Source organism: Schistocerca nitens, chromosome 8, assembly GCF_023898315.1.
Source record: "Schistocerca nitens isolate TAMUIC-IGC-003100 chromosome 8, iqSchNite1.1, whole genome shotgun sequence".
In the NCBI taxonomy this organism is placed as follows: domain Eukaryota; kingdom Metazoa; phylum Arthropoda; class Insecta; order Orthoptera; family Acrididae; genus Schistocerca; species Schistocerca nitens.
In genome coordinates, this window is record NC_064621.1 from 349,694,658 (window position 1) to 349,721,502 (window position 26,845).

General features: G+C 40.0%; 2 protein-coding genes across 3 annotated transcripts in view; one reads left to right on the forward strand and one right to left on the reverse strand.

Annotated features, from left to right (window-relative positions):
* LOC126198448 (metaxin-1) overlaps nt 1-26,078 on the forward strand; it is a 134,811-nt gene extending 108,733 nt beyond the window's left edge. For both annotated transcript variants that reach the window (XM_049934775.1, XM_049934776.1), the window contains 4 exons: nt 15,995-16,160; nt 25,013-25,247; nt 25,321-25,469; nt 25,874-26,078. In XM_049934775.1, the coding sequence (XP_049790732.1) occupies nt 15,995-16,160; nt 25,013-25,247; nt 25,321-25,469; nt 25,874-25,963 (640 nt within the window). In that variant the 3' untranslated portion in view covers nt 25,964-26,078. The remainder of the gene's footprint in view (nt 1-15,994; nt 16,161-25,012; nt 25,248-25,320; nt 25,470-25,873) is intronic.
* The window catches only part of LOC126198447 (vacuolar protein sorting-associated protein 45), a 124,451-nt gene continuing 121,536 nt past the window's right edge, over nt 23,931-26,845 (reverse strand). The window contains exons 12-13 of the mRNA XM_049934773.1: nt 26,069-26,243; nt 23,931-24,353 (exon numbers count right to left, since the gene is read on the reverse strand). Of these exons, the coding sequence (XP_049790730.1) occupies nt 26,081-26,243 (163 nt within the window). The 3' untranslated portion in view covers nt 23,931-24,353; nt 26,069-26,080. The remainder of the gene's footprint in view (nt 24,354-26,068; nt 26,244-26,845) is intronic.

A 26,845-nucleotide genomic window follows, 5' to 3' on the forward strand; every position in this document is an offset into this window, starting at 1 on the left:
ACTGATTTTCTGTGAGAGGTCTTGCCCACGGTTTTAAAAAAGACTCGACATATTCAGTTCTGCACGTCTAGGGGTACTACACCAGTGCCTTACCACATGGCTAGGAAATAGTAAATAGGGTTGAAACTTCAAAATTCTTTGGTGTCCATATTGATGAGAACTTAATCTGGAAAAGTACATTTTGGAACTCTAAAACAACTTAGTTCAGCTACATTTTCACTTAGAATCATTGCAAAACAAGAGACAAAGCAGTAAGTTGATACATTCAATAATGTTCTGGAGTGACTTATCTTTAGCAACAAAAGTCTTCAGTGCTTAAAAACATGCTGTAAGAACAATATTTGGGACCCACCAACAATCATCTTGTAGACATCTGATTAAGGAGTTGTATACTATAACTACTGCTTCACAGTATTTTTATTCCTTTGTGAAGTATGTTGTAAATAATGCAGTGCAGTAAAAAAGGAACCATTATGTACATAATTAAGAGGAGAATAGCATTCATTACTCTCCATTAAAGTTGTTTTTAGCTCAAAAGGACTGCACAATGTGGCAACAAACATTTTTGATAACTTATCCATTGACATAAAATGTCTGACAGATAACAAAGTAAAATTTTAAAACAAACTAAAAAAGTTACTCAGAGAAAGGATGTATTTTCGTGCTGTAGATGAAATACTGAACTGCTTTGTCTAAAAGAGGGTAGTGTGAGACCACATATCATTCTTAGGAGACACTTTTGGGCAATGATGAGTTTCTCTCTTAAACTTGAGTTACTCCTGAATAAAATTCCATGTGAAACTACCGAATGAAAATGTTAATTTACTGATTTATCTCCCCCCAAAACTTGGAATAATTATGGCTGAGCCAAGTTGTTTAAGAAATTCTAAAATATGGTGTTCATCCTCAATTGAAATTCTCATTAATATGTACACTGGAACATTGAAAATAGTCTCCTTTGCTTACCAACTCCTCCTCATACTGCTAATTTATCACTGGTGGTGTAACTTTCAGTGCACATAATTGAATCCTCTGGACTTTCTTTACATTGAGAAAGAGACAGACAGATCATTTGCAGAAAAGTAGTAGGAGCTTCTCCTAAAATATACGCATAATAAGTAATCTCCACAGTTGGAGCTGATTATAATACTTGTCATCTGCAAACAGAACTCATTCTATTTGATGTACATCAAATGCTTATAAATATGACAAAAAATATTACCTATTATTGAACTTAGAACTCCATTCATGGTTTCCCTTCAAACATGACAATGCACCCTTGCTTCAGATGGTGAGTTATGCAGTGTAACTTCCTCCATTCTTTTTGCTAAGTATGGTGTGACCCATGTGTTAAGCTATACCATTTATTCTGTAAAACTATAGTTTTTGCAATAAAATGTGATTTGCGATCAATTGCCCTGCATAGGTAACAGAAAATACTAACTAGTGGATTTTAATCTTTGTAAAATCTGTTTACTGAGAATGTACACTGGTGTGTAAAACTTAAGGGTAAAAGTAACTTTCCCATTATATGTCTGTCAAGTAACACAGCTCAGTGAAACTTCGACTATACATAGAAAGAACTGCTACAGTATAGTCCAGAAAGAAATACATAATGAGATGAACAGAAATGAGACATTTATTCAAACGCTGGTGTTGCCATAATTTATGATGGTCTCCTGGACTTATCAGAAGGTTGGCCATGGTTCTTATCAGGATTTGTGATGACCACAGATGGCAGTGTGTGGTCTGCAACATGCACACATACTGGCCATCCATAAAAATTAAGTCCTGGAAAGATACACATGGGAAACTAGCACAGTGTCACAATAATGTTGACCGATGGGTGTATTGTGTTCAGAGATTTAGAAGTCATTACACCCATACAGCTTTATGCCTCCCACACCATAATGTCTGAGAATGCTAGCCATTCCCTCATAAGCTGAGAGATAGGATTGGGTAATGCACGCAGAAACATTGATGTGCATCATTGTCTTGGTGGTCCAGGTGTTAAGGAGTGGGGAAGCATAATGTTGCATAGGCTTACTGATCTCTAAATCTTTAAACATTTTACACTCACTGGTCAACATTGTTAGAATACTATGTTCCTTCCCCATGTGCATCTTTTCACGGGTGCATTTGACACACACTTCCTTTCTATGAATGACAGTGTGTTACCGCATCAGACTGTGCAGGTGGAGTAGTTCTTGTATGAGAGGATATTCAGCAAATGGATTGGCTTATCTGTTGTCTCTATTTAAGTTGCTCCGTGAATGTGTGGAATGGATTGGGGAGATGTATTGTGGCACATCCACATGCACCAGCAGTTGTCAGCTGCACTGGTGGAAGTCTGGGATGCCAGTGCAAGGACTCCATACCATCCTTGTGGTTAGCATGTTGCAGAGCATGCATTGCCATCTGTGGTGATCGCACACCCAAATTACCTGGGGATCATATGACTCATGGTACTTCAGTGTAATTATTGCCTTTGTTTAAAAGTGACATTTCTTTCAGTTGCCTTCTTTACGATAATGTAGCTGTTCATTCTGTGGTCCAAGTTTCATTGAGCTATATTTCTTGCCAGTGACACATCATTTGAAAATTTTCATCCTTAGTTTTGCACACCAGTGTATATTTATCAGTGGAGCAACCATTCTGAAATCCAAATTGTGATATGCTTAAGGATATTGTCATTAACAAGATGGTGCTACACTATTTTCATAAAACTTGAAAATCATTTCAGCATTAAAATAAGTCCGTAATTATTGACATAATTCCTATCACCACTCATTTATAAGGGTTTAATAGTGGTGTATTTTAATCTTCTGGGAAAATGCACTGACTTCATGTATTTCAGAGAGAATAATATGTACCATGTAACAACTACTTTTAATAAATCTAATCAACTCCCAATGAACTCTTTCAGGAGAGGTTCATTATATTCTTAATTTGAGGTGGGAAAGTGGGCTAGAGTACCAGGTCACTAAATTTTATGGAAGTAGCATTCTCAGCTTACTATCTTTTTAACTCCTTCACCCTATTGTCTCTACTGTTGTTGTGGTCTTCTGTTTGAAGAAAGTTTTAATGCAGCTCTCAACACCAGTTTGTCCTTAGCAAGTCTCTTTATCTCTGCATAATTGTTGTGACCTTTGTCCATTTGAACCTCCATATTGCATTCCAACCTTGGTCTCCATTTATAATTTTTATCCGTCAAATTTTTCCATTACCAAAATGAAAATTCCTTGGTGCCTCAGGGTGTCTCCTATCAACATATCCCTTCTTTTAGTCAGATCATTGTAACCATCACCAAGTTAACAGCTAAGATGGATGGGCATAGGCAAAGGATATTAGCAACACACAATATCCTGTTGCAGAGCATGCTCTACAAAATGACAGTCGTGACTTCGGTGCCTGTTTCACCATATGTGCCACCTCGATTCTTCCCCCAGTCATGAGTTTCTCAGAACTGTGCAGATGGAAACTGGTGCTACAACATGTCCTTGGTTCTTGCCACCACCTGGTCTTAATTTGTGTTAATTCCTTCACAGTTACTATTCCTTTCTTCACTCCCTGTTAGTTTTCTGTCCTTGGTTCTTGCCACCCACCTGGTCTTAATTTGTGTTAATTCCTTCAGTCTCAGCATTTCTTCACAGTTACTATTTCTTTCTTCACTCCCTGTTAGTTTTCTGTCCTTGGTTCTTGCCACCCACCTGGTCTTAATTTGTGTTAATTCCTTCAGTCTCAGCATTTCTTCACAGTTACTATTCCTTTCTTCACTCCCTGTTAGTTTTCTCTCTTTGCTCTTATTAATTCGTGCATGATTTTTTGGCAGAAATCTCTGTCTCGCAATTACGCTGACTTCCACCTTTAAGCTCTCTGGTTTTCACTGACTTTTCTTAACCCAACCCCTTTTCCAACACCTTTCTTCCTTCCCCTTCAACCCTTTTGCCAGAAGAAGGAGCCATTGGCTCCGAAAGCTTGCAAACTTTAATACATTTTATATGTATGTTCTCCTGCTGCCGGTTGGCGAGTAGATTCTTTTTATCTAGCCAATTACATTATATTTTCGAAAAATTGATTATTTTTGTCGATTTCTCTACCCTCTGTTGCACCTTTAAAGATTCCTTGATGCTGTTCGTGTTAAGATTTTAGTTTCGTACATGTGCGCTAACTGAAGATTTACGGTTTTTGCTTTTATTTTTGTGATGTGTGAATCTGATTAGATTTTATAAATTTCTGATTGTGTAAATGGTTTTGTTATGTGTGATTATTGCTCCTACTTTGCTGTTTGTGTGGAACACGATTCATACATTAGTTTTACAAAAATTATCGGCTATTCTGTCTGATTTGGCACCATAATAAGGTACAGAAGTGAATTTCATTATTTCTGGTTCTGCTTCTAATGTTAATGTTATTTCTTTATCTATATTGTTGCTTTTGTTATGTATTTTGACAGTATACATTTTGTCTACCTTATCAGCATTGTAGCCGTTATTTTGTGCCATGTGTTTTAGTACACACAGTTGTTTGATAATTTTGTTCTGTTCTAATGGGAAGTTAACGATTCTGTTGGTCACGCAATGAAAAAGGGTTTTCTTATTCTTTTCTAGGTGGTGTGAACTGTTATGGATTATGTTTTCGAAATATTCAGAATCTGTGGGTGGCTTTGTTATTCATCACCAAAACCAAACAATTGAGAGATTTGTTTTTCTAGTTGCACAGTAAAAAGAATTTTTGAATGTACACTGTTATGTTGTGACAGCATCCTTCTGATTTCAGTAGTTTTGCCATTGAAGAAAACAAAACTACTGTATATTTGGTTCTCGGGCGAGACGTCAGTTGTCATAGTGAAAACTCCACAATATTTCATCAGCGCAACTGGCCGACATCTTCAGGTGCGACGAACACACTGCTAAGGCAGGACCAGAGCCCCCTATTTATGCCAGTCTTAGACAGGAAGTGCGCATGCATGGAGGCACCAAATTCGATGGCCAATAGCGACGATATCAACGGATAGCTGGAAGGACAGCAACGCCACCTACAGGATGAAGAACCAAAGACTTCGGCGTACGCGCGGAGGCTGCCACCGCTGCTCTGCGCTGCCATCGGCCGCCCCAGGAACCTCTGTCGGAAGCCGTAAGCAAAGATGCGCGTCCGCGTAGGCGCCTTGACTATCCTCCCATTGTCAACAGAATATTTATGTTACTGGCGAATTGTCATCCGTCTTATGACCAATAGTACTCCTCTCTGCCGAAGCAACTTCAATATGGCCAGTGCTGGATCCCAAGCTGTACTAAGCTGAAAGCCCGTGTCTCTGTTTACAAGATTCGTCGAGCTACGTATTTCCACTGCTTCCTTAATAACACTGTCCCAGTACGAACTCGTCGATGCGAGCATTTTGGTATGTTGATAATTCATAAAATGGCCTGTACTGAGACAATGCTCGGCCACTGCAGACTTTTCTGGTTGCTCCAGACGAGTGTAGGCATAAAGTTAAATGTGTCTTTCGTCTGCCGGCAAAACTCAGATCTCTCTTGGGCTCATCTAAGGACAGCCTTGGCCTAAGAGGACCCGGTGTTTACGAGATTCCTTGTAGCTGCGGCATGTCATACATCGGACAAACTTGTCGCACTGTAGAAGAGAGAAGTACTGAACACCGACGCTACACTCGTCTGGAGCAACCAGAAAAGTCTGCAGTGGCCGAGCATTGTCTCAGTACAGGCCATTCTATGAATTATCAACATGCCAAAATGCTCGCATCGACGAGTTCGTACTGGGACAGTGTTATTAAGGAAGCAGTGGAAATACGTAGCTCGACGAATCTTGTAAACAGAGACACGGGCTTTCGGCTTAGTACAGCTTGGGATCCAGCACTGGCCATATTGAAGTCGCTTCGAGCAGAGAGGAGTACTATTGGTCATAAGACGGATGACAATTCGCCAGTAACATAAATATTCTGTTGACAACGGGAGGATAGTCAAGGCTTACGGCTTCCGACAGAGGTTGCTGGGGCGGCCGATGGCAGCGCAGAGCAGCGGCGGCAGCCTCCGCGCATACGCCGAAGTCTTTGGTTCTTCGTCCAGTAGGTGGCGTTGCTGTCCTTCCAGCTATCGGTTGATATCGTCGCTATTGGCCATCGAATTTGGCGCCTCCACACATGCGCACTTCCTGCCTAAGACTTGCATAAATAGGGGGCTCTGGTCCTGCCTTAGCAGTGTGTTCGTCGCACCTGAAGATGTCTGCAAGTTGCACTGATGCAATATTGTGGAGTTTTCGCTATGACATCCGACGTTTCTCCCGAGAACCATATATACAACATGTCCGTCGGGAAAGCCTCAATCAACACAACAAAAGTATTGTCTACATACCTTGTGTAATATCTTACCAGCAAATTTTTCAGAGAATTGGTTATCATATATGATTTATAATAATGTGTGCCAGTATGTTAGTAATACTACTGCCCATTGCAACACCATATTGTTGTTAGTATATCTCATCTTGGAATTTAAAATAATTGAAAGGTAAGAGCTGTTGTAACAACTCAATAACCTCTTCAGTTTCGGTTGTTCATTTGTCAGTGGTTTCTAAGAGTAATGCATGTTACTGAATCAGTGGTTTCTACTATTGGCGTGTTAGTGAGTGGATTTACTGTATCAAATGAGACAAATTTTCCTTGCATAGGTATGGCTATGTTTTTAATCTGGGTAGCTACGTCAATAGCATTTTTAACCATATAGTATATTTCAAAAGTGTAATATCTTTTTAAAAGTGTGTTAAGTTTCTTACTACAAAATTGCTGATATCAATATAATAGAGGGAAACATTCCACGTGGGAAAAATATATCTAAAAACAAAGATGATGTGACTTCCCGAACGAAAGCGCTGGCAGGTCGATAGACACACAAACAAACACAAACACACACACAAAATTCAAGCTTTCGCAACAAACTGTTGCCTCATCAGGAAAGAGGGGAAGGAGAGGGAAAGACGAAAGGATGTGGGTTTTAAGGGAGAGGGTAAGGAGTCATTCCAATCCCGGGAGCGGAAAGACTTACCTTAGGGGGAAAAAAGGACAGGTATACACTCGCACACACACACATATCCATCCACACATATTTATTTAAATATGTCTGCTTGTGTCTGTATATGTGTGGATGGATATGTGTGTGTGTGCGAGTGTATACCTGTCCTTTTTTTCCCCCTAAGGTAAGTCTTTCCGCTCCCGGAATTGGAATGACTCCTTACCTTCTCCCTTAAAACCCACATCCTTTCGTCTTTCCCTCTCCTTCCCCTCTTTCCTGATGAGGCAACAGTTTGTTGCGAAAGCTTGAATTTTGTGTGTTTGTTTGTGTGTCTATCGACCTGCCAGCACTTTCGTTCGGTAAGTCACATCATCTTTGGTTTTAGATATATTACTACAAAATTGGTTGTACCTACTGTTAATTCCGCCAAAAATTGTTCTCATTACATTGTATTTTATTTTGTACGTGCTTGAAAGTGGCTTAATGCCAAAATTGCAATCGCAAAATAATATATTAACAGCTGAAAGCAAGATGAAATCCTGTAAAAAAAATTATAGAGGCTGTGGCCCCTTACTACAAGAAAATATAGTTATTGGTGGGAAGAATTTGGGGCAATCAGAAAACCTTTAAAAAATTATAGAAGCTGTGGACTTATACTACAAGAAAATAAATATTTGGAGGAAGAATTTGGGGGCATCAGATGCTGCATCAATAATCTGTGTGGTCACATAGCCATGTGTTTTACGAAAAGACAATCGTTGATACAGTGTGGCCCGGAAGTTTATGCGGTTTGGAAGGTGGCAAATAAACATAGGAAAGAAGAGAAAGGACTGACACTAAGAAGAGTAATGCTATAGAGAATAGTAACAAAGGAAAACATAGCAGGGTTGTGGGATGGAAGAACTGTCTTTATTAAAAATCAAAAATGGAAACTCCAGGTTGGAATATCAACCACATATAGATTAGACATTAAGTTGCAGACAGGCACAACTAGGGCACACTTACACATGAACTTTCTGCCACAGCCTTCATCATAAAAGGAAAAGGGAGAAGAAAAAGAGAGGGAAGAACGGGTGCATTGAAAGAGGGTGAGTGGAGGCAGCCGGACAGATCAGGTGGAAACTGTTGGGTGGAGGGTGTGGGGACAGTATGTTACTGTAGGTTGGGGTTGGGATAATTTTCAAAGTGGAGAATGTATTGTAAGGATAACTCCCCCTGTGCAGTTCAGAAAAGCTTATGGTGGAAGGGAGTATCCAGATGGCTGTGGTAGTGAAGCAGCCATTAAAATCAAGCATGTTATGTTCAGCTGTATATTATGCCACAGGGTAGTCTACTTTGCTGTTGGCCATAGTTTGGCAGTGGCCATTCATCCTGGTAGACAGTTGGTTGGTAGTCATACCAATACAGAATGCTGTGCAATAGAGAAAGAGAGTAAGTCTTTGACATGTCCAGCTTGATTAATATGGATGTACGCCTTAAGGCGAAGCCTTTGGTAGGACTGAAACTTCTGAGGGGCTGAGGTTAACAACAGGAATGTTTTAGCTCTGGATTTAGTGTAGTGTTGGTAGGGACTTGCAGGGGATGTGGCAAGTTCAAGGAGAAACATAGTGGGTTGGGTTGGGTAGTGATTTGATGCCCCGAGGTGGCAGTAGCATGTCACCAGTTGGCAATAGCATGTCACTAGTTTGGATAATGGATAAAGGTGATGTCTGGAATGTTCCTCTTGATGCTGGAGAGCAAGTGATTCAGTTTCAGAGATGTGATGTATTTAGCAGAAATTGCACAGTAGCAGTTTCTTATGGAGGGAGCAGAGGTGGTTTTGGGATGCGTGTGCCATGGAGATGTTTTTGCAGTACCAGGTTTGTGAGGGCCAGGGAATAGTGGAAACTGGAAAGGTGGCGATCATCATGAAACGAGGAGTAGGATCCAGAGAAAGGAATATTTATGGTTAGGCCTTTGGGGGGAGGGGGTGGGGGGCATGGTTTACGCAACATTTAAGAAACAGGATGTGAGACTGGGTTTTAGCCAGAGAAATGGATACTTTTCTGAACTGTTGCAGAAAGATGGAGCAGGGGTACAGTGTGGCAAGGATGGCATAGGGGAAACAGGAATTATGCGGAAATGGACAAAATAAGGTGTTAGAAGGTTGTGAGGCGGGCTGGAGAAGAGGAAAAATATGTAAAGGCACTCAAAGATACTTCAAAATACACACAAGTACACAAAAATGTGAGAAACTACATAAAATATGCACTTAATTATCAGCTCAGCTGACTTTGCTTAGTATTTCTCATTGACCCATCACTTTCAGAGACTATGCCTGTTGAGTTGTTAAACTTCAAGATGCCAGAAGAATGTTTTGCACATTATTACGTACTTATCTCTAACCTTACATTGAACCCAACACATTTTCTTGGGCGTAGCACACACTTCCTGTGGAAAAAAAGTCATTGGAGATGTTCAACAAATAAAATCGGTCAGAGATGATAAAAGAAACTAGTTTTAACTTTCAGGGGAACTATCTCATCTCTTACCATTGTTGATAGAAGAAAATCACGGCGAATATAAATAAAGATAGCTAGACAAGGATTTGAACCCCATGCCTATTGTGTGCACAATCAGTGTCTTAGCCACTGGCCCATCTTGATTGATTTTAACAGGAGAGCTAAAACAGCTTAGGTCTGACCTGCCACTGCCCACACCGAAACTAGGTTTATTGTGCGGTATCGCTCTCTGTATATCTAGTAAAGCCAACCAATGCCCTTACATAGTGCAAGGGAGTCCCTCTACCAGTTTTTTGTTAGACACAATTTCTTCAGGTCTAGTTGTCCCGAAGATTCTGTATCTTTTACTCTCCAATGCCATGCATTCAAAGATTAGGTGTGATGCAGTTTCTTCACCCTCCTCACAGATCCTACATTTAGGGTCCTCTTCCGTTATACCCATTGTGTGTAGGTGTTTTTGAAGTTCCCATGGCCGGTCATCAGTCCAGTCATGAGTGACCTCTTTCTTCTTCAATCCCAGGATTACAGAGCTTAAGAAACATGGCTTGGGCATCATTACCTTACCATGTTTTTGTTTATGGACCTTGGTCCAATATCCTACATACTGTTTCCTAAGCCAGTTCCGTAGTTCTAATTTGATCATAGCCTTGGTGATTGTCAAGAAAGGTTCCGGTCCAATAAATGGAGTTGTTGCCCCATCCTAGCCAATCTATCGGCTTGTTCATTGCTGAGTGGCCAGGGACCCACACTAGGTTCCCCCTATTGCTTCCCCTAGCTCCACCAAAGCCCTGTGGCAATCTGCAACAATCTTAGGTCTTGTTGCAGGAGCTGCCAATGATTTCAGGGGTGCCTGGCTGTCTGAATAGATGTAAATGCTACGGTCATTGTAGCACCTATGCATATTTTCCTCCACACATGCCCTGATTGCAGTAATTTCGGCTTGGAATACAGAGGCCAGTTTCCCTAGAGAGATGATGCTCTCCAGTCTTGGCTGAACCACGTGCAACCCTGCCCCAATGCCTTGGTCTGTTTTTGACCCATCAGTGAACCAAACGATGTCCCCCGTACGATGTCGAACTGTTTTCTCCCACTGCTCCCTACTTCCAATTATTATGTTGTAAGGCTTGTTGAAGCAGTTGGGAGTTATATAGTCGGCAGGCATTTCCCCAGCCATACCTATATTTACCTCACTCACTATGTTAATGTATGATTCTGGATATCTGAATGAGACCCAGTTTTGGCCAGTTTTAAGTCTGTATGCCCCAGCTGCTGCCTCCATCTTAACCCAAAGGTGAAGTGGAGGCATATCCAGCATGGCTTCCATTCCAGTGGTTGTTGTGCTGCTAATTCCACCCATTATGGCTAAGCAGGCCAATCTCTGCACCTTAGCAAGCTCTTTAGCAGCAATCCGCTGTTCTATCTTCTTCCACCACACTACGGCCCCTTAGGAAACCCACTGTGGTGTATATCCAGTGCATACCCCTGGGGCTTACTGGCCCATCTTACTTGGAAAATAAAGGGAATCAATTCTGTACTACAATATAGAGTTGTGAAATTGTCTATTTCACTCTTATCTTCAAATCTGGGCCCATCACTTTCTCTAATACATGAAGTCCTGTTTCCAGATACTATTAAAGTTTGTCATTGAAATCATGTATGTAATTAAAAGTGGGTGACACCTCCAGATGTTCTACTAAGTTCAGAAAACTGTGTTCTGGCACCAGTCTTAGGCTGCCTGCAGCTATTTCCAGTTTCAGTTGGTGCAGCTTTTAGTGGCATGCTTTGGTGGAAGTGCTTCACACATCATAAAAAATGATTGTCAGTTCTTACCAATTGACTTCATAATGTCTCAAGTAGTAAAGGCTACAGCAATAAGATGCAAATAATGTTTATTGCATATCCAGATTTTGCTCACTGTGTGGCCAACCTTCAATGCTAAGAGACACATACAGAACCAGTTACAACAAGGTACATGGATACCACTGGACATTTCGTTTCAAAGGTTGAGTTCACACTGAGGCCATTGCTCATAGTTAAAATACAAGTGTACGCCATAACAGTCTACAGCGCCCTCTTTGCATGTAAATGTATTAACTTTATTGTACAATTTATTTGATTTACCATTTATAATTTTTTTAAAAATATATGTACATTAAACAAATAAGGTAACCAAAAAGTGGTTAATGTTTTACAGAGTGGTAATTGTGAGAACTAGCCAGTGGCATCGGTTATTGGTGCACACTTTCCAGTTGTTTAAAAAATATGAAACATCTTGATCAAAATACGTAAGTTAATATTTTTTTAATTAAAACATTTACATACCAAGCACATTTGTAGGGATTGGAACAGTCAAGAGTGGCATTAATATTATCATATCAGCAGTGGTATGTCAAAAGAACCAGAAATCTTACTGCTTTGTGATGTCCTCGCTCATAGGTTTCACATAAAAATACATTGTAATTGACACAGTTTGGTTTTAAAAGAAACTTTCAGCTACATTGTGTAACACACAATATATTTGACTCCAGAGACTTTGTACTCACATGTGATCTGCAAGGAGTGCAATCACAACTAGGTCTTTTTGTCAGAGCAGTGTGCCTGTAGGGATCAGCCCAGGGTAGCCAAATGCCAGTGATTTTTAAATTACCAAAACTGGGAGCTTCTCATGGTCACTTGCTCATTAAGCAGTGTCCTATGAAATGATACCTGATGGGAAAAGATTTCAAACTCCTTGAACAGGTCCATAGTCGTCCCTTCTAATATAGATGGAGCATCCAAAAATACTGAAAATTTCTAAAATTGGAAAATCCAGGATCAAATGTAACAATATTACGAAAAGGATAGTTGCTACTCACCACTGTCACAAAGTGAGCTTTCGATCAACAAGTCCTTTGTGAAAGCCTGACAAAGGCCTTGCTGGCCAAAACCTCATTTTATGACAGTCTTTTTGTTGTACCTATCTGCGTGTCAGCATGTCTGCTATATGATGATTAGCAACTATCCTTTTCGTAATATTGTTCCCTGAAAATTTATAGTTAGATGATTGTGCAACATGTACAGTGGGGAAAAGAAATATGAAATGCTTGGAAGCCTTTGAAATATTGTTTTACAGTAGACTTTTGAAGATGAAATGAACTGATGAAGCAAGCAATGAAGAGACCTTGCAATGAGTCAATGACAGACATGCTTAATAAAGAAAATAATGAATTGAGAGTGAGTTTCAACCCCAGTTGTTGCTTAAAAAAAACTAGCTAAAAGGATGGTAAAAAGAATTATCTCAGGAGCTAATGTAGATACAGTATGAGTACATTTAGCAATTCGTTCATGGTGCAGGCTGTAGCAGTTGTGCTGAAATGAAGAAGACAATTGGCAGTTGACAGAAATGTGTAACTTCAGCAGATCTGTCTTATGGTTGATGATCAAAATAATGTGGAGACTAATATTTGTGGGGGCACTATTAAACGTTCTTGATTGAACAGAAGTAGAATCCAAATTCAGGTAGTTGATGTTTTTATAAATGATTATTAGTATTGTAAACTCTCAATATCCAAGACTCCTTCAATGTTGTTGGAGCAGATCACTTTTGTTTTCCTGACTTGAGAGAGAATAAATTTTGAAAAACAGTAAAATGTGCGGTGACATAATTGATTTATGTAACATAGTGCAATTTATGATGTGGATATATAATCTCAGACATGTGGGCAATGGATTAATGTGGCATTTGTTTCTTTCTGACGTGCATGCAGTAAATGCAGAAATGTGAACTATGGTGATGTTATTACATAATGCATCCAAACAGGACCAACGTGCTGTTACTCTTTTCGTGGCTGCCAAAAGACAAACACCGGTAGACACCAATCAGAGAATGAAGAATGTATGTGGGGCAGCATGTCTTTCAAAAATCATTGTTGTGGAATGATGGTCACGATTTGACACAAGACACCAGTCGATCTGGTAGGTCAACTTCATCCGTTATGGGCAACAACAAGCAGGCAGTTGATGTCATTAGCACAGACCGACGCATAACAATTCGTGCTCTAGCAAAGCATTATAACATCAGCTTTGGTAGTGTGCAACACATTAAACAGCAAGGTTTAGGCTACTGTAAGGTCCACAGCCAGTGGATAGCCGCATGTTGAATGCTGAACAAAAAGCAAAAAATGGCTCTGAGCACTATGCGACTTAACTTCTGAGGTCATCAGTTGCCTAGAACTTAGAACTAATTAAACCTAACTAACCTAAGGACATCACACACATCCATGCCCAAGGCAGGATTCGAACCTGCGACCGTAGCAGTCGCCCAGTTCCAGCCTAGTGCCTAGAACCGCACGGCCACTCCGGCCGGCGAACAAAAAGCAAAGCAGATTTCTGTTTGCCTGATGCATTTCAGTGTTGAATGGAACACTTTCCTTGATGCGTTGGTGCAGGCAACAAAAGCTGGTGTCATCCGTAGCCCCTTTTCCCAAGAAATTGAAGAGCCAGCAATTTGCTGGAAAGATGATGTCCACCCTGTTCTTTGATTGCCAAGGCCCATTTCTTATTGATTTGAACAAACCAGGTGTCTCTATCACTGGGGAAAGACACTGCGCGCAGTGCTGGAAAAATTATGGCGTTCAATTTTGACAAAATATCAACTGCAACAAGGAGTGCTGTCATTGTATTGCGTATGTTGTAATGCAGAAGTTGCACGAACTCAAGTGGGATACACTCGAGCACTCAACCTGTAGTTCGAATATTTCTTCATGTGATTATCACAACTTTGGTCCCTTATTCAGGGTGTATATGCCCGGGACAACAGGGAAAAACCTGAGAGTTTTTAAGAAGCCTGATAATTTTCCATTGTTTTAGCTTTCAGTTAAATTTTTGTAATTTTGACTAGTAAGAACTGATGATCTAGCAAAGAATTTTACTTCAGCCCTGCAGGATAATACTGCACAGTAAAATAGAAACGAGAGAACAACATGAAAATAAAACTTTAATTGCAAAGAAAATGCGTCTTTTACAATAAACCATAGTGCACATACAATGTGTCTGTCTTGTGGTTTTCGTTTTATGAGCGTGATTTTACAATTGTTTACATTCCTAACAGGTCATGGGAAAACTGTCGTGAATGGTGATTTGAGAAGCATTACTTTCAAAATAAATCTCCTTTTACGCAAGATGAATTATGTTGAGAATGGTTGATGAATTCCTTAATCACAGAGCATTAGACTCTCATTCAGAACTTATACTGAGGACCAGCAACTTAGAAAATTTTCAGGGCCAGAAAATCAGCTATTTATGCTGTTACTTAAAATTTTACTGGCACGTATTTGTGTGATATACCTTAAAGGATAACACCCACTAAGAAAGGCTAAGTTTCAAGGTTAGTTTCCTACATTTATTTTAGTTCTTTCATAGATTACAAGTTATGCAATAACGATGGCAAAGAGAATAATCATCTTTCAAAAAGAAGTGCATAGTTAGTTCTTGAGCAATTTCATGCGTAATTGACTTTCCCATAGAAAAGTCGAAGTGCTATACAGAACATGTATTCAGCCGGGGAGCCCACAAAATGTTCGGTGCACAGCAGTGAAATTTATAATTGTGCGTGTCAGAAATAGTCAACTGCTGTAATTTATGCCATGCGCTTACGATCCTGCCTAAACACACACCCACCCACCCCCCCCCCCCCCCCCCGCTCCCCCCCCCCCTTCCCTCCAGGCCAGTATTATATGTGAAAGATCAGCTTTTAGTGTAGCTATACAGTAAAATTTAAACCTTTAACTTAATTTGTGTGTTTGCACTACTTAACAGTGTGTTGCTACTGGCCGACTATTGAGCATCCTATGCCCACAATATATGCTCATTGGCAGGTGTGTTTTTCAGCTCTGAGAGAGAGCATATTGTCATTTAACAAGGAAAAAAAATGTGTTTTCACTAGGGGTCGATAGTTTATTTTCATCTGGGGAAAAGTGCATTTTTAGCTATTAAATCCTGGAAAAATTCAGGAATTTTGTTCTTGTATACACCATGTTATAAAAAGCCTTGAAGGTTTGACAATTCCTGTCGAATGTGCAGCAAGCAGTTATGGACTTCTTTACGCAGCAGAACCCGGTGTTCTACGAAACAGTTATCTTCAACCTAGTGCATCAGTTGCCTCTATACTCGTGGCGATTTTGCCTGATTGGCGTTCAGATTCCGAACTGTACAGCCTTCGAACAGAAACTTTTTCACTGCCTCTTGTATTACAGCAGTTAGTCATTGTACTATCATTACTTTTTGGCACCTAGTTAATAACAATTCATGTATTATTTTCTTACTTTAGCTATCAATGTGTACTGACATTCAGGCATAATCTTTCAAAATTTCTGATTTTGATTTGCATTCTTAATAATAGTTGTTTGTATTGCCATTCCTTGCTGTAACTGATGACATTTAACAATGAAGTTACAGCTTCAGTTATATTTTTTAAATCCAATAATATTTCAGGTGGGTAGATGAAAAAAATTACATAGAATTAACAAGACCATGGTATTCAAAAGCACTTCCATTTCCTTACAACTATTACTACCCAGGAAAGTATGAGAAAGAGGCAAAAAACATGATGTCAGCTTTATTTGGAGAGGATGAAGAATTCTCTGCTCTGGAAGCAAATGTAAGTGTGCCTAAGAAAAGTTATTCAGGTTCATAATTTTCACTGTTTCAACCCTGCATACCTGGTTGCAAAATTGTTGTCAAATGATAAGCATACATCCAAGAAAAGATATATCTGTAAAATGGGAAAAATATATTAAACATCATCTATTAAACAAACATATATTTTAAAAAACATACAAAAAACAAACGTATATTAAACAACATTCAACAACATCTTTGCCTCTTCACTTCCGCCTCGACTGACATCTCTGCCCAAACTCTTTGCCTTTAAATATGTCTGCTTGTGTCTGTATATGTATGGATGGATATGTGTGTGCGAGTGTATACCTGTCCCTTTTTCCCCCTAAGGCAAGTCTTTCCGCTCCCGGGATTGGAATGACTCCTTACCCTTTCCCTTAAAACCCACATCCTTTCATCTTTCCCTCTCCTTCCCTCTTTCCTGACGAAGCAACTGTGGGTTGCGAAAGCTCGAAATTTTGTGTGTGTGTTTGTGTGTTTTTTTATTGTGCCTATCTACCAGCGCTTTCCCGTTCGGTAAGTCATGGAATCTTTGTTTTTAATATATAAAAGATATATCTGGTTCTACAAAAAGCAGTAAGCACATTACAGAAAAAAAAGTCAAAATTGTGGAGATCTGTATAGGCGGTGTTATTTCTTTGTCGCAGTCTGGAGTTATCAAAGGTCTTGGTCATATTTATTAACCCTTTCGTTGCTGTGGACCTGAATACACATGCTGCTTTGGTTTTCCTACAGTGCTGTGGATGTCTGTATGTGTCCTAGGCTGATGACCTCGTTCTGCTGCAGACAGTCGACCTTCATAACCCAGTAAAGATAAAAGTTTCGATTATTTATCATACAGCATATGTGCTTCATTACCTGCTATCATTCGCAAAGAACCTTGGTTCGATATGTTGAATTGTTCACGAGATATGACGAGTGTTACGATCACATTATTCGTGATGCGCAAGGACGCAAAAGGGCGATTGTGTGCAAACGTCCATCAGGTATAAAACCTCATAACTTGAGAACAAAATGAGATCTTTCTGTTCTCAATTTTTGTATTTTATGTATATTTCATTTCCTCCGATTTATGAGCTAAAATAAACCATGTACAATGTTTATGCAATGCTTTTTATGCCTGCAAACCTTCAAAATTTTTTGCAATATTTTACTTAATTTGATGCAGTGCAGTACGTCTGACAGATAACAAAAAGAAATTCAGTTCTTTATGTAGTGAAGATAGCAGGCTGTAAGATGTGCAAAAATCAAATTTTTTAAATTTATCTGTTTTCATATCAGCTGGAACTCAAGTCTCACAGCACAACACCAGCTTTTGTCAAGCAGTATAGCCATATTACATCTGTAGCAGCGAAACCGTTAATAAGTTTTGCCGGCCGGAGTGGCTGAGCGGTTCTAGGCGCTACAGTCTGGAACCGCGTGACCGCTACGGTCGCAGGTTCGAATCCTGCCTCGGGCATGGGTGTGTGTGATGTCCTTAGGTTAGTTAGGTTTAAGTAGTTCTAAGTTAAGTCCCATAGTGCTCAGAGCCATTTGAACCATTTTTTTCGTTAATAAGTTTAAATTTTTGACAATTCTATGAAACCACACTTGTGTAGGATTGTGAGCTAGTTAGAATATCTTTCACCTATTATTGTTTGGTAAGAGGTTATACTGTGCTCCATCTTTTGAACTATTCTTTAAACTTCCATTAAATACTTACGATCCCACTCCTCCTAGGGCTAACAGGGGTAACTGCCAGATTCCAAATCCCATATATATATATATATATATATATATATATATATATATATATATACCAAACGAAAGTGCTGGCAGGTCGATAGACACACAAAATTCAAGCTTTCGCAACAAACTGTTGCCTCATCAGGAAAGAGGGAAAGACGAAAGGATCTGGGTTTTAAGGGAGAGGGTAAGGAGTCATTCCAATCCCGGGAGCGGAAAGACTTACCTTAGGGAGAAAAGAGGACGGGTATACACGCGCGCGCGCACACACACACACACACACACACACAAGCAGACATATTTAAAGACAAAGAGTTTGGGCAGAGATGTCAGTCGAGGCGGAAGTGCAGAGGCAAAGATGTTGTTGAATGACAGGTGAGGTATGAGTGGTGGCAACTTGAAATTAGCGGAGATTGAGGCCTGGTGGGTAACGGGAATAGAGGATATATTGAAGAGCAAGTTCCCATCTCCGGAGTTCGGATAGGTTGGTGTTGGTGGGAAGTATCCAGATAACCCGGACGGTGTAACACTGTGCCAAGATGTGCTGGCCGTGCCCCAAGGCATGTTTAGCCACAGGGTGATCCTCATTACCAACAAACACTGTCTGTCTGAGTCCATTCATGCGAGTGGACAGTTTGTTGCTGGTCATTCCCGCATTCACAGTGTAGGCAGGTCAGTTGGTAAATCACGTGGTTGCTTTCACACGTGGCTCTGCCTTTGATCGTGTACACCTTCCGGGTTACAGGACTGGAGTAGGTGGTGGTGGGAGGGTGCATGGGACAGGTTTTACACCGGGGGCGGTTACAGGGATAGGAGCCAGAAGGTAGGGAAGGTGGTTTGGGGATTTCATAGGGATGAACTAACAGGTTACGAAGGTTAGGTGGACAGCGGAAAGACACTCTTGGTGGAGTGGGGAGGATTTCATGAAGGATGGATCTCATTTCAGGGCAGGATTTGAGGAAGTCGTATCCCTGCTGGAGAGCCACATTCAGAGTCAGGTCCAGTCCCGGAAAGTATCCTGTCACAAGTGGGGCACTTTTGTGGTTCTTCTGTGGGAGGTTCTGGGTTTGAGGGGATGAGGAAGTGGCTCTGGTTATTTGCTTCTGTACCAGGTCGGGAGGGTAGTTATGGGATGCGAAAGCTGTTGTCAGGTTGTTGGTGTAATGGTTCAGGGATTCCGGACTGGAGCAGATTCGTTTGCCACGAAGACCTAGGCTGTAGGGAAGGGACCGTTTGATGTGGAATGGGTGGCAGCTGTCATAATGGAGGTACTGTTGCTTGTTGGTGGGTTTGATGTGGACGGACGTGTGAAGCTGGCCATTGGACAGATGGAGGTCAACGTCAAGGAAAGTGGCGTGGGATTTGGAGTAGGACCAGGTGAATCTGATAGAACCAAAGGAGTTGAGGTTGGAGAGGAAATTCTGGAGTTCTTCTTCACTGTGAGTCCAGATCATGAAGATGTCATCAATAAATCTGTACCAAACTTTGGGCTGGCAGGCCTGGGTAACCAAGAAGGCTTCCTCTAGGCGACCCATGAATAGGTTGGCGTACGAGGGGGCCATCCTGGTACCCATGGCTGTTCCCTTTAATTGTTGGTATGTCTGGCCTTCAAAAGTGAAGTAGTTGTGGGTCAGGACGAAGCTGGCTAAGGTAATGAGGAAAGAGGTTTTTTCCCACGTGGAATCTTTCCCTCAGGGAAACATTCCACATGGGAAAAATATATCTAAGAACAAAGATGATGTGACTTACCGAACGAAAGCGCTGGCTGGTCGATAGACACACAAACACAAACACACACACAAAATTCTAGCTTTCGCAACAAACAGTTGCTTCGTCAGGAAAGAGGGAAGGAGAGGGAAAGACGAAAGACGAAAGGAAGTGGGTTTTAAGGGAGAGGGTAAGGAGTCATTCCAATCCCGGGAGCGGAAAGACTTACCTTAGGGGGAAAAAAGGACGGGTATACACTTGCGCGCACACACACACATATCCACCCACAGATATCTTTCGTCTTTCCCTCTCCTTCCCTCTTTCCTGACGAAGCAACTGTTTGTTGCGAAAGCTAGAATTTTGTGTGTGTGTTTGTGTTTGTTTGTGTGTCTATCGACCTGCCAGCGCTTTCGTTCGGTAAGTCATATCATCTTTGTTTTTTTTTTATATACACACACACAGGGTGATTCAAAAAGAATACCACAACTTTAGGAATTTAAAACTCTGCAACGACAAAAGGCAGAGCTAAGCACTATCTGTCGGCGAATTAAGGGAGCTATAAAATTTCATTTAGTTGTACATTTGTTCGCTTGAGGCGCTGTTGACTAGGCGTCAGCGTCAGTTGATGCTAAGATGGCGACCGCTCAACAGAAAGCTTTTTGTATTATTGAGTACGGCAGAAGTGAATCGACGACAGTTGTTCAGCGTGCATTTCGAACGAAGTATGGTGTTAAACCTCCTGATAGGTGGTGTATTGAACGTTGGTATAAACAGTTTACAGAGAATGGGTGTTTGTGCAAAGGGAAAAGTTCTGGACGGCCGAGAACGAGTGATGAAAATGTAGCACGCATCCAGCAAGCATTTGTTCGGAGCCCAGGAAAATCGACTCGCAGAGCTAGCAGAGAGCTGCAAATTCCACAATCAACTGTATGGAGAGTCCTACGAAAAAGGTTGGTTATGAAACATGAACGTCAACTACCCGAGGCGATGGATCGGCCACCAGGCAGCCAGTGACAGAGCACTTCATCGCTGGCCTCCAAGAAGCCCTGATCTTACCCCCTGCGATTTTTTCTTATGGGGGTATGTTAAGGATATGGTGTTTCGGCCACCTCTCCCAGCCACCATTGGTGATTTGAAACGAGAAATAACAGCAGCTATCCAAACTGTTACGCCTGATATGCTACAGAGAGTGTGGAACGTGTTGGAGTATCGGGTTGATATTGCTCGTGTGTCTGGAGGGGGCCATATTGAACATCTCTGAACTTGTTTTTGAGTGAAAAAAAACCTTTTTAAATACTCTTCGTAATGATGTATAACAGAAGGTTATGTTATGTTTCTTTCATTAAATACACATTTTTAAAGTTGTGGTATTCTTTTTGAATCACCCTTTATATATGTGTGTGTGTGTGTGTGTGTGTGTGTGTGTGTGTGTGTGTGTGTGTGTGTGACATTTAAGTTTCAGGTGAAAACAGTTCAGTTGTTTATTGTATTCTCTGAACTGGAGTTACCGTATTTACTCGAATTTAAGTCGCACTCGAATCTAAGCCGCACCTGAAAAATGAGACACGAAATCGAGGAAAAAAAATTTTCCCTAAGCCGCACCTGAAATCTGAGACTCAAAATTCAAGGGGAGAGAAAAGTTTAGGCTGCACCTCCAAATTGAAACAAAGTTGGTCCATTGTAATACGTTAAGCTTTACCAGGTAGCCGTTGCTATGCGTCAGGCACTCCGTCCATATTTATACGAATACCCTTCCTTTTTCACGTGCTTCGCCTGGTTTGAATTGATTGTTTATTTTTCTTTGATCTGATAAGTGCCGTTCTCTTTGTTATAGGTGTTTACGTCACTCAAGCTGAAAATGCATTACTGTACTGTGTCATGCATTGTTTATCGCATTCCGATAATGAGTGTTTACGACCTGTCACCGCTCGCAGCATGGCTTGCTTTCGTGCGCACTACCGCCGCTTACAATTTTTTTAAAAAAGAGAGAGAGAGAGGAATCGGCTCATTAGCGAAACAATGGCAAGAGACTGCTATTTGTTGTTACTTACACTGCTGCTTTCTTTGATAATGATCAACAAGAACCAAATAATAGACTGCGTATGATAGAACATGTTCTGAACGAGAGTTTAGCGAAACATTTTCTCCGTTTGAAAATCTTTGCAGACGCCTCTTTAGTACATTACATTCTGCACAGAAATTAGAGTCATCTTAGATTTAAAAATCTAGTCAATTGCCGTGCTTCATTTCTGACTGTATCACTATTCGGCATAAGAATAATACGAATATAAACATGACATGATATGTATATTCTTCCACGTTTGCTGTTATCTCACTCTAGTTTCTTAGTTTATTAGGCAGACACGATTTAAATGAGATAGCAGCAAACACGAAAGAATACATGGCAAAATGTTTATATCCATATTATTATTATGTGATTCACAATTCATAAAAGTTCCTATTAGCAACCATCTCTTCTCACAGGTAGGAAAAAATTCAGACGCAAAGTTGGCCATACTGACAAACATCCCAAACAGTCTTGCTAGTCGGATTTTTGTAGTACATTGAAATGCTGCTACATTCGAAGATAAACAATATGGAATTTGTATTTACTTCGTTGGATAATGTATGAAAAGGCAGTGGTCGAAACTCAGGGCGGAGAAAGAAAGCTCGCCTTCCGCCTTTTTTTTTTTTTTAATTTATTTACTGACGCAGAGGTTTTGGTGCCAGTATTTATCTTTGTGCCTGCAAAGCGCTACATATATTCGACGACAGAAGTTAGTTGTGGCGGCACCTACCAACATTTTTCAGACCTTCGCTTTGCACTCGATTCTAAGCCGCAGGCGGTTTTTTGGATTACAAAAACCGGAAAAAAAGTGTGGCTTAGATTCGAGTAAATACGGTATGTACTCAATACTGTTCTGTTCTAACGGGTCTCTACTACACCTTGCACTTTATCTCCCATAGGGGACAGTGTTGCTCTTGCCATTAGCATAGCAAGCAATGGTTGAAGTGTTACCTTGGCACCACATTCGTTCCTGGATACACTTAGATTCCTTTAACACTAATCATGTTCGACATAGAAACTGCTACGTGTTTCCACAGCAAATATTAGTAAACAACCATATAATTACTCCTTTCTGAAAAAAAGAGATATATTGGAAATCGAGAATTCACGTTTTAATATTTCTACCCTGCTGCTGCATAGCTCTGTAATAACAGAGCAATATTGTTGTGAACAACCTCCATATGTTACAATTTTTGCTTGTGGGCAGCACTTTGGAGGAGTGGGGTTCAAACCCCTGTCCTGACTTGTTTGTGATTTTTTTGCTAAATCTAAAGCCTGAGTTTTTGTGTCAGTTGGTCACTTGTCATGTGCTTGCTTGTAAATCAGCCACCAAACATCACAATTGGGTCACTGATATCAGTACAAGTTGAACGTGCTGCAGACTGCATGTACAGAAACAGGGGTCTGTTGTGGCGTTTGATTATCACAGAGCTCACTCCCACTATAGTAATGGATTTTGTGCCAGGTTGCACAAGGGTGTAACAGTTTCCTTGGAGGGTTCAAATGGCTCTGAACATCGGAGGTCATCAGTCCCCTAGAACTACCTAAACCTAACGACAGCACACACATTCATGCCCGAGGCAGGATTCGAACCTGCGACTGTAATGGTCGCACAGCTCCAGACTGAAGCGCCTAGAACTGCTCGGCCACATCGGCCGGCCCTTGTGGGGGTTCTCCAAGATTGATGAACACATACAGGTATTAATATCTTACAAGACCTGGACAGAGGAAGAAGCCTACACTATGCATAAATAACATAAGGAAATGTGTTTATGGAATTTTTCAATACAGAAAAATATGTATTATTCAGCACTTAGATTAGGGGGAACATCCAATATGACTGTGGCTTTGGTCTCACATTTTGTTGTTATTTTTAGACCTTTTTGTAAAAAAAAGGCAGGCAATCACAGCAAAAAGCTCTCTGAACACACGCAATTTTGGCACTGAATGATCTCTTGTGACTGGCTTAACTGAGAACAAAAGTAAAATATCTGGGGCCATGTAAGGAGGTCCACTCACTATCAGTAGTCTAGTAAGACAAAGTTGCTTATGTAAATGCAGCTTAATGGTTCTTAAAATGTTCATTATGAGTACTTTGGAATTCACACTTAGGTGTCTGGTGGAGGGAGGGTTCATTGAACAACCTTCAGACTATTTCTCTAACAGTATGTGGAACAAAATGAGCATTTAAATCTTTCCTTATGAGCTAATTTGTCTGGCTGTCTGTAAAAAATCTTAAATTTATGGCAGTACAGTTTCAACAACTTTTATTTTGGTAATTTACATGTAGTCCTTAAGTATATTTTACAAGAGATTGTAACAGAAATATCAGACTTAAAACAAAATGCAAATGAATTGTTTTAACTTTCTGTTCAGAAAATTCAAGGCATACCAAGTCCCCAGCTTGCATGTTAGGTATATATTCAATCAAATAGCAACTAGGGTTTTCACACCAAACTGTTCACAATAATTTCAGCACTTTCCACGGTTGCCTGTCTTGCTCCTCACATTTGGCATTCTTCAATCCTCCATAAAATATACCACCTTCACTTGCTTCAGCACTGAGAGTGTTGTTAACATCCTCAATCACTTGCTGAATTCTTTTGTACATTTATCTGTTTTCCCTGCAAGTTAATTAGCCAGAGGCATGTTAGCTTTTAGATCGAGTTTCACCTGAAATGGAGAGATAAGTTGTGAATAATATACCATTACTCGAAGCATAATTCAAATGCAGTCAGATATAATTTTTTATTTTGTGCACTGTGCATGATTTTACACTTACAAATTTCTAAGTTGTCATTTGAGACATGCTTGTGATACTGTGACTGCACTGTTATAAAGATGTGTATTGCATTCTTAAAAGCAGCAGTAGCAGTAGTAAAATAAAGCGATGACAAAACACTGCTAATCATTCATTTGATGAGATGTGTGAAAGACACACACATGGGGCCATGAATAAGCTGGTTCTTAAGCAGGGTTAGGGGTACAAATAGTTACAGAGACGTAATTTTTGAAGATATTTATATTGCAGTGTGTAGCAACTGGCTAATGAAATTGTTACTCTTAATGTTCCTATCTAAAACAAGAAACAAGTTTACTAGAGAAGTATGAAAGACTTTCTTTAAATTTGACATGAGTCATAGAGCTTAAAGTCTCAAAAGTAAAAGAACCATTCCTATACATTGCGTGATTTGACTAAAATTATAAATGACTATTTAAATGTCTCTTTTTATTATGAAATTAAAAGACCCAGGAAGTTTTACCATAGTAACTCAGTTTCTCTTTATGTATATGGCACAACAAATTAATACATTGGTTTCGATCTGCCACAGGTCTATAGTGAAGGAGAAAAGTGTTTGAATGACCTATCTACACGACTTGGTGAAAATGATTTTTTCTTTGGGTCTCATCCAACATCATTAGATGCAAAAGTATATGCATATTTAGCACCTCTCTTAAAAGCACCATTTCCTAATGCTGCTCTTCAGAATCATTTGAAAGCATGTGACAATTTGCTCAAATTTGTAGTCAGAGTGTCACATAGGTATTTCCCTAAAGCAGTACAAGGTAAGAAACTGTCTTCAGCAGACTGTGTGTGTGTCTACGTTGTACATAAACTACATAATGTTATTTATTTCAGATTATGAAATGAAAAAGCTTTCTGAGAATAATGAGAGAGCCGCCAGTAAGGAAAGTGACTTTCCTAATAAAAGGAGGAATCAGATACTAGCTGGACTCTTTGCAACTGTGGCAATGACTGGCTATGCACTGTCTACAGGGTTAGTTGGGGTATGTTCCTCATTTTTTTTCCATCTGCTTATGAACATCATTGGTAAATTGAATTGTACCTGTTACATTCTCAGTTTTATATTACCACCCTGACAAAATTTTTAATGAAAAGCGGAGTACCCGCATTGAATTTCACAAGTAACACTTTTCTAGTTTTAAATTTCAGAATTTCCATGTCACAGATGGGATCTCTGCATAAGAAGAATGATGCATTTTGTTACTGTGTTAAAGACAGGTTTAAACTTATTGCTTTGGAAGTAGGAAACAACATTAACACACTACCTTTCCCCTCATCCATATCCTTAAAAGTATAACTGTTTTGAAATTCATAGTTCACCGATTGTGTGTTATGATCTTGACAAACACTGTTTGTTTTTTATATTTATAAATGTTTCTTTCCCTAGGTGAAGTTGAAAGATGACGATGATGATGACTCAGAAGAACTTGCAGAGTATCAAGACTTATTTGAGAATTCTGAAAATACTGACAGTTAGTAATGCAAAGGCATTTTTGTGAACATATTGTGGTGCTGTTAAACAAGCCTTATACAATGTTTGTATGGCAAATGTTATTTATTTTAGTATATAATATACTTGTACCTCAGCAGCATTTTAACGTGTTGCGGCTTTCACTTCTTCAAGGAAGCTGCGGGAGTTATGTATTGTAGTTCCTCCTAGAACTATCCTCACTCCCAAATTTTTGTTCAGCTGATACACAGTCAAAGACTCTTCATACGTGGCACCACCAACTATGAAGACTATAATGTCCTGTGGCCTGCAAAAATGTCAACATTGTTTTAGCAAGGGTTTATTAATATCTTAACACGCGAGGTCTCTAAATCACATTTCCTCAGCAGTGTTGCTTACTATAACCTCTTTCATTGAAGTGCAGTGCTTCAAGTGTTAAATGTTTGTAAATAAACATAAATTATTTCAAATGACATGTTTTGATATATGTGAAGACACCACCTTCCTTTCTTCACCGGTGTTGAAATAATAGTTCTGAGAGTGCGTTTTAGTTTGTAAACAGTTACAAATTCTCAGAGCAGTGAATCACCATCATTAAAAAGGTACTGCACTACCAGAAAGCTAAACAAATTCTTTGTACTGTAAATAACTGTACATCTTGCAGTGTTGTATTTTACAATCTTACACTCATTGCCCCAAAGTATTAGTTGCATTCTTTTTGTAGCTTGGTGCATTCCTTCCAACACTGCTTTCTGTAAATCCCACTGAAGGACAGCCTTCAGAGATACGGATCTAGTCACGTCACAGTTTGGTATAAGCAGGCTACATCTCTGGAGCACGCTAATATCGAATTATTGCTTGTGCTGATTTACGAACATGGTAACTATAAGAAGTATTTGTACAACTTTA